The following is a 7,926-nucleotide window of genomic DNA, read 5'->3' as shown; positions in this document are numbered from 1 at the left end:
TTTTTTTGGTTGCAGCCGTCATTGTTGTTTGGCGGGTCCGGGCTGGGGATTCGAACCCGCCGCCTTAGGTGTATGTGGCTGGCGCCTTAGCCGGTTGAGCTATAGGCGCCAAGCCAATCGCAAGGATTCTTAGTATCCTTGTTAGTTCACAAAAATTAAAATGTATTATCTCAATTTGGGGCCTTTAGGAGTTACTGTCTGTAGAAGATTCAGTCTTTAGAAAATATATTTTCTCTACGCACTATGTTTGCAACTCTTTCTAAATTACCTGGTTGCCTCTTTATCTTCCTCACTCAGATGGACAAAGGCTGCTAAACCTCTCTCTTTATCATAATCTCAAATCCAGAACTCACAATTAGGGTACTTGGTATAAACTCTTTTATGTCTGGGTCTACTCTTTGGAAAGCATGTTATCAGTACTCAGCATTTTCCTTTTAAAAAAGGTTAGATTTATTTCTCTTGTGACCTTGTCCTACCAATAAATAAATAGACAAAACAAAACAAGATCCCAATAAAATATTCAACAAATAAAATTCCCTGTCTATTGTCAAAGTAATAAAGAATGTGGTTAGTGCTTAGGAATTCTAGAAAGGGCCTTGAATAAATTACCAAAGAATCCTGGGATCCTGTAACTACAATTTGATTGCAAAAGAGTTGCTCCTAGGTCCTGCTATTCCAGGTTCAAGTCACTCCTGCTGATCCCAAACTGAAAAGTGTAAAGGTGAAAGGAAGTTTAAACAATCTTAAGGACTTTTCTCTTTGCTAAATGACAGAATCCAGCCAGTTGAGAATTTATCCTTTTGTAAAACCAATTAATCTGTGATCTGGGAATTTGTTCCAATTCATAGTTCAGTTTTTACTGCACTTCATACTAAGTGATTCTGGCAGTAATTCTTTTGACACAGAAGTAGACTAAAGGCCTGGTGAACTCACCATTCTCAGTACAGCTTGTGCTGTTAATGTCAAACTAGCCTTGTACCTGTAGACCCAAATTAATCAACAGTATGCCTTGGTAACAGTTAGGCAATCACTCATTTAATCATTAACTCATACCTCCGGCAAGAGTACAGAGCTAGGGGTTCTCAACTCAGGGCTGTGATTAAAATCAGGTAGCAACTTAAAAAAAATACATGTGCTTAACTTATCCTAAGATGCTGATTCAGAAGATCTAGAGTAGGGCCCAACTAGCTATATTTTACAAAAGCTTTTACAGTGATTTTGATGCAATAGGGGTAAAGGCTGTCACACAGGTACAGATATTTGTTTATCTGTTTCTCAAACAGGGACAGAAGGCACTGGGATATCAATTTTCTTGACCAGTAAACAGTTTAAAATGTCATTTTTGTTTTGAGTGGTGGTTACATAGGTATACATAACTGTCAAAACTCATCTGACATTCAAGATCTGTGCATTTAATTGTATGTTTATTCTACCTCAATAAGTAAAATGCTATTTTTGTATTAAAATATGGATACATTCTGGAATAGAAAGCAAAGTCTATATTTAAGTTGAACTGTGAAACTTCAAAGAAATCTCCATCTTAAATGGGCTCCTGTATCAGGGAAGCAACAATTTCATTCTGCTTTGCTTGGGGTAGAGCGAAGGGCTGAAACAGAAGGGAAAGCCTTTTGGAAGGGCCAAAAGGTTTGAAAATCGATAGGTTTAGAAATCTTTTCACCTCTAATGCTTTTCCTTTATTTCACTACCCACGATCCACTCCCCATTTCTTCTTGTTTCTTTACCATCCACCTATCACTGGCTTTTTTGCATAACAACACTTAAAATTCTCAAAAGGTAAAGTTCTACTCTTTGTCATGATTGAAGATTTTGTTTATTGTTACTGAGTAGAGATATGGTCTAATGACTCTGACTTGGTAGTTTCAGAAATTGCACACTGCTAGCATCTTTTTCACTCAAAAGGTTTAAAAATGCTAATGGTTGGTTATAGGTAGGGACTGAATCTAAGAATTATGAAAAGCCACATTTCCTGACTCTGGAAAGTTAATAATGGAGAGTAATGTTGTGACCCAAGAGCAGCAGAATGCGCAGAGGAGACAGGATTCGGAGTCTGAAGCATGGCCTGGATCCAATGACTCTGGGTAAATTATCTCTTGCTGGGAAGCTCTGTGTCCACATATACAAAACGGGGGTAGAGAGCACACATCTGCTCACGGATTTAAGTAACATGCCTTACTAGGATTGTATACGGAGTGCACAGCCACAAAGTTAAGGTAGTACAAAGAGTATAAGTAAAAGCCTAGGAAACAGGATGTAGTAACACCACAATACGACTCAAAGGCCACACTGGTCTTAACGCACCACACACTCCAGCGCCCCGGGTCTCAGCAGCCCCCCGGGAGGCGGGGCGGGACTGCGCGCAGGCCACGCCCCCTCTCGCCCGCGTTCCCAGCCCGCCTGCCGCTTAGACTGTGCGCATGCCCATGAGCTACTCACTCTTAGTGGTCCCGAAAACTCTCGGGATGGTAGAGTACGAGATCGTGGCGAGAGGCCTGCGAAGTTAGACTACTTACCTGCTCCGCAAAGGGCGCGGCCACCTGATGGTCCCACTTCCTTTTGGCACTTTGACCCCACGAGTGGAGAAGCTGGGAAGAGAGCCCGGGTCTGACTAGAGAACGGGCGTGTTTACATTCTCCCGGCTCCCCTAGGCCTCAAGCATTTAGCCCCGCCTCTTCCTCCTTTGCCCTAGTCCCATCTGTCAGAGGCGTGCAGGGGACTTGGGGTTTGTTTTCCGGATCTCAGTGGTATTTTGTCTTCCTTTTGGTTGGAAGATGTCGGAACATACCTTGGCAGAGCCCAGCGATGGAAGTGAAGAGCAGGTGTCTGGCGCTAAAGTCATCGCCCAGGCCCTAAAAACTCAAGTACGATTGACCGTCCTGCAGTGAAAGGCTCCTACGGAAGCCGGCGGGACCCGCTATGTTGTCTTGGATACGAGTGAATCAGGGAGCTGGGGGGTGGGGGAAAGGAAGGTTTGTGGGAGGTTTTCCTTTTAGCGCCCCAAAGGGAGGGAAGGATGTGGCGAGGTTTATTCCCCCTTTTTTTGTACCCCAGGGTGTGGAGTACGTGTTTGGCATCGTGGGCATACCAGTAACCGAAATCGCCGTTGCTGCCCAGGAGCTGGGCATCAGGTACATCGGGATGAGGAATGAGCAAGCGGTGAGTGTGGGAGCAGGTAGCCGAATGCGTTACTGGAAATGATCGATGACAGTGGCAGATGTTCACTGCAAATACTCGGCTCTTAGCACTATTCTAGTGCTTTATGCAAGTCAGTCACTGTTGATTATTATAAACTGTTTTTGATCCTAATTGACAGATAAGAAAAGTGAGACACAGGTTAAGGAAAACTTGCCCAGGGTGATGGAACTGGTTTGGCAGAGCCAGGATTTGGACGAAGGTATTCTGGATATGAGTTCGGGCTCTTACTACCATACTGTATTATTGGGCTTTGCTCAGTTTAGAGTGTCAGAATTGGGAGGAATAATTTCTGAGTAAAGTTTGACCTCTCTATTAGGCTGCAAGCTCCAGGAGACCAGGGACCATACTTCTTCAGGACACATCTGTACCCTCAATGCCTAGTGTGGTGCCCACTTAAAATATGTGCTCAGAGACAGTAACTGTGAGATGAATGAGTGAAGCCCGTGTCTCACGTTATATGATAGGTGCAGGGCAAGGTGAAGGATATCACATATGGTAAAGTCCTGAATGAAACTCAGATTCCCAAATCATACTTGAGTGCTCTTTCCAGCACATCAGGCTGCCTCCTTTCTTAGAGGCATATTGGAAGCAGGGAAAGGAAGATGTTGACATTTTATCAACCTACTTTAAGTGCGTCCTCTGCCAACCCAGTTCTTACCCTTCTCTCAGATTGCTGGCTTAAAAGATCAAGAAGCCACTTGATCTTTTGGGATGTCACATACTGTCAGTCTGTCTTAGGTTAAGTGTTCCTACTTTACACTCTTACTCTTGCCCTCTCCTTTAGCCTCTTACTGCCTCTTACCCAGACAACTGCCTTGACCTCCTTAGGTGGTGTCCTTCCTCTGCCTCAGATGTGGAGAGCAGTAATTATGGTTCCTTTGTTATCTCATCCACACCAAGCCCCTGGCTTGGTTGGGGCTTTTGCATGGGGTAGATACTTAATACATTATTTGTTAATTGAATGACATTCCTTATCTATATGGTTGACATTTGTATTGTCTTGTGTTTGTGTTGCTTCTACCTTTTACTTTTCTTAGTTGGAACAATGTTCTTTTCTTTCATCTATATGAGAAGATGACACTATTGACCTATATTTTACTGTTTTTCTAGAGGTGACATGTCTGCCACTGATTTCTTCAAACAGCAAATATTCACAGAGTATATACTATATACTAGGTATTGTGCCCCATAGCCTGTGGGATAGAGGGATATAAAGAAAGAGTGAGGTGGCTCAGCACCCGTGGTTAGGGTACCAGCCACATATACCAGGGCTGGGGGATTCAAACCCAACCCAGGCCTGCTAAACAACAATGAAGTACAAAAAATAAAAAATAAAAACAGTTGGGCGTTGTGGTGGGCACCTGTAGTCCCAGCTACTTGGGAGGCTGAGGCAAGAGAATCACTTAAGCCCAAGAGTTTGAGGTTTTTGTGAGCTGTGACTCCATGGCACTCTACTGAAGGCAACATAGTAAGAATTTTGTCTCAAAAGAAAAAAAGAAAAAGAGTGAGGTAAGGTCTTGACTTTCCAGTTGATCACAACCTAGGAAGGTGAGGGCAAAACATACAAAACAAAAAATCTAGTACAACTCTCACTATAGGTGTACATATAAGAAATAGTAGTAGCACAGAGGGGATGACCAGTTCTTTTCAAGTAGGACAGGGAAGGTTGCCTGTGGCGGTAATGTGAGTTCATGCTGTTCCATCAAGATCATTAAAGGCTTGGTGGACTGTGAGACTGGTAGGTAGGCTGAAGGGAGGTGTGGAGAGTTCTCTTTAACTGGAAAAGGAATTTGGACTTTTTCTCAGTAGGTAATGGGGGAGACTGTAAGAGACTGTAAAGGTTTTTCTAAACCAGTGGAAGGCATAATTAAGTTTGTACTTCAGAAACATACAATGGGTACAGTTGTGTGCTTTTTTTTTTTTTTAGAATATAAAAGTATAAGTTTATTTTATGTTAGAGAGAAGAGAAATAATGAAGGGAAGAGATGAAAAAAGAAAGCGGGGAGTGAGAGAGAGGAAGTTGGGGGGAAGAGAGAAAAGGAGCCAGAGAATCGGTGGTGTGCTTCTTCTTAATGGGCATGTGATAGTGGAGCCAGTTAAGATTATGACTCATAAGCATTTGTTTTTATGTCCCTAAACTTTATATCCTTAAATCCTTAACGTGGATTTGTTTAAGATCAATATACTATTTCATTTAAAGCCGAAGGCTAAAATATACCCAATTCTTATTTCTAAAGAAATGAGAAGAGGCTCAGCACCTGTAGCACAGTGGTTATGGCTGGCCACATACACTGAGGCTGGCGAGTTTGAACCCGGCCTGGGCCAGCTAAACAACAATGATACTGGCAACAAAAAATAGCCAGGCATTGTGGTGGGTGCCTGTAGTCTCAGCTACTTGGGAGGCTGAGGCAAGAGAATCACTTAAGCCCAAGAGTTTGCGGTTGCTGTGAGCTATGACGGCACAGCACTCTACCGAGGGCAACATAATGAGACTCTGTCTCAAAAAAAAAAAAAAAAAGAAAGGAGAGGAAATTATACTGAAAAAAAAAATCCCAGACTAAGAAGAATTTGAGAGAGTACTCAGCATTTTTCATTTTTCATTCTGCTTTATTCCTGATTATGAGCTGAAGTACATTGAAAAAGCAAAAACTAACCATGGTCAGGTGCTAAAGAATCACCAAAGATAGAAAATGTGTAGTATATGTAACCTGACCATGCGGAATAATCTAGAACTCAATAACAGATTTCTAAAAAATCCCAAACATTTGAAAGTTAAGCAACGCACTTGTTGGTACTTTGTAAATATTTGAAAAGATTAACAAAATTGGTAACCTTCAAACCAGATCGGTAAGAATAAAAGAGAAAACAGATTACCAATATCAGGAATAAAAAAGGGGGTATGGATTGCTGCAGACTCTAATTATGATTATTATTTTTTTGAGACAGAGTCTCACTCTGTTGCCTCGGGTTAGCATGCTGTGGCATCATAGCTCCCAGCAACCTCTAATTCCTGGGCTCAAGTGAACCTCTTGTCTCAGCCTCCTGGGTAGTTGGGAATACAGGTGTGCCACAGTGCTTGACTGGCTAAATTTTCCATTTTTAGTAGAGACAAGGTCTTGCTGTTGCTCAGGCTGCTCTCGAACTCCTGAGCTCAGGCAATCCACTTGCCTCAACCTCCCAGAGGGGTAGGATTATACGTGTGAGCCACCGCACCCAGCCCCAGACCCTAATTATTGATAACTGACTGTTTGATGAAGAAATCACAATGGAAAATAGAAAACATTTTAAATTGAGTGACGATGAAAAGATATCAAACTTGTAGCCTATAACTAAAGAAGTTCTTAGAGGGAATGGCTTTTAAGAAATCTATTAGTGATAAAGATAAAAAACCAGTACTCTCAGCTTATATTTCAAGAAGGTAGAAAAAAAAAACTCAAAATGAAAGGAGTGAAATAATAATGAACAGAAATCAACGAAATAGAACAATAGAGAAAAAAACAATAAAGCCAAAAATTGGTTCTTTGAAAAGATTTATAAATTTGATAACCTCATGTGCTGAAGAATGAAAGAAAATGCAAGTAACCAATAGCAATAATAAAAGGGATGTTCCTATTGATCATGCACATATTTAAAGAATTGTAAGAAGGTATTATGAATAACACTGATATGAAGAAATTTCTTTAAAAACTAAAAATTAACTACCTAAACCATTATTTTAAAATTGCAGGTAGAACATTCCTTGCTAAAATGGGAAGTGTTCTAATGCCTTCTCTACCTTCTCTTACTTAATAGTAAATTATTTTCATACATGTACTGTAAGGATTCCAATGTGTGTAAGTCCCAGTGTTCTTTCTTTGCAGGCTTCTTATGCTGCCTCTGCCATTGGATATCTGACAGGCAGGTAAATTAAAGTCTGTTTTATTTCAATTACTTTGATATTTGGGGGTAAAACTATTATAACTTTCAGATGAAGAATTAGTTGATCTGAAAAGAATATAGAAGATGGCATTAATAAAGAAAAATAAAGAAATTTTGAACTCTTTAAGGGCTAAATCAAGAGGATGATAATACCAGAAAAGTGTTTTAGGGTAGAACACATTGACATTTTACAAAATGAATTACTGATGATCACATAGTGAGCTGATGTCATACTTTATCTTGGATCTTGCAACTGGGGTCTGGGGTAACCCAGCATACTTAGTACAAAAATGCTTGGTCCAAAATGTGATTCTTGGGGCTTAATCCTCTTGTTCAGATTTTTTAGTGTGTATCCATGCTATGTAACTACTCACCCACCTTTATTTTTAAAAGTTAATACATTTTTTAATGCCTATTTTAGAAAACTTGGAAAATATAAACAAGTATAAAGAAGAAAACTCGAATTTCCTATGATCCCACAAACTGTTAAGGATTGATTATATTTTGTTCTACTTTTTTTTTCTACGTACAATGCACATGTATTTTTAAAGAAGAATTTGTACTCCCATTGTAATCTGTATCATACTTTTTTTTCACTTATATTAGCTTTAGTACTTTTGTTTGTTTGTTTGTTTTTGAGGCAGAGTCTCACTATGTCACTCTTGGTAGAGTGCCGCGGTGTCACAACTAACAGCAGCCTCAGACTCTCGGGCTTAAGCGATTCTCTTGCCTCAGCCTCCCAAGTAGCTGGGACTACAGGTGCCCACCACAATGCCTGGCTATTTTTTTGTTGCA

At 40.6% G+C, this 7,926-nt stretch overlaps 2 protein-coding genes across 7 annotated transcripts in view; one reads left to right on the top strand and one right to left on the bottom strand.

Moving 5' to 3' along the window:
* BTD (biotinidase) overlaps positions 1-2,583 on the bottom strand; it is a 31,485-nt gene extending 28,902 nt beyond the window's left edge. The window contains exon 1 of one of the 2 annotated variants that reach the window (XM_012805829.2): positions 2,532-2,583. The gene's annotated coding sequence lies outside the window, so the exon portion shown is untranslated. Of the gene's footprint in view, positions 1-2,454; positions 2,510-2,531 lie in introns of those variants that run through there. The other variant, XM_023513658.1, reaches the window with a different exon arrangement.
* A 187-nt stretch (positions 2,584-2,770) lies between these two features.
* The window catches only part of HACL1 (2-hydroxyacyl-CoA lyase 1), a 37,867-nt gene continuing 32,711 nt past the window's right edge, over positions 2,771-7,926 (top strand). Inside the window, exons 1-3 of one of the 5 annotated variants that reach the window (XM_003781717.3) lie at positions 2,771-2,879; positions 3,070-3,174; positions 7,074-7,114. In XM_003781717.3, the coding sequence (XP_003781765.1) occupies positions 2,790-2,879; positions 3,070-3,174; positions 7,074-7,114 (236 nt within the window). In that variant the 5' untranslated portion in view covers positions 2,771-2,789. The other 4 variants (XM_023513646.1, XM_023513647.1, XM_012805784.2 and 1 more) reach the window with 4 other exon arrangements.

This window comes from Otolemur garnettii, unplaced genomic scaffold (genome assembly GCF_000181295.1).
Source record: "Otolemur garnettii isolate 467f Iridium unplaced genomic scaffold, OtoGar3 scaffold00002, whole genome shotgun sequence".
Classification (NCBI taxonomy): Eukaryota; Metazoa; Chordata; class Mammalia; order Primates; family Galagidae; genus Otolemur; species Otolemur garnettii.
The sequence above is the reverse complement of the archived record's forward strand: the minus strand, read 5'-3'. Positions and strand labels throughout refer to the sequence as shown.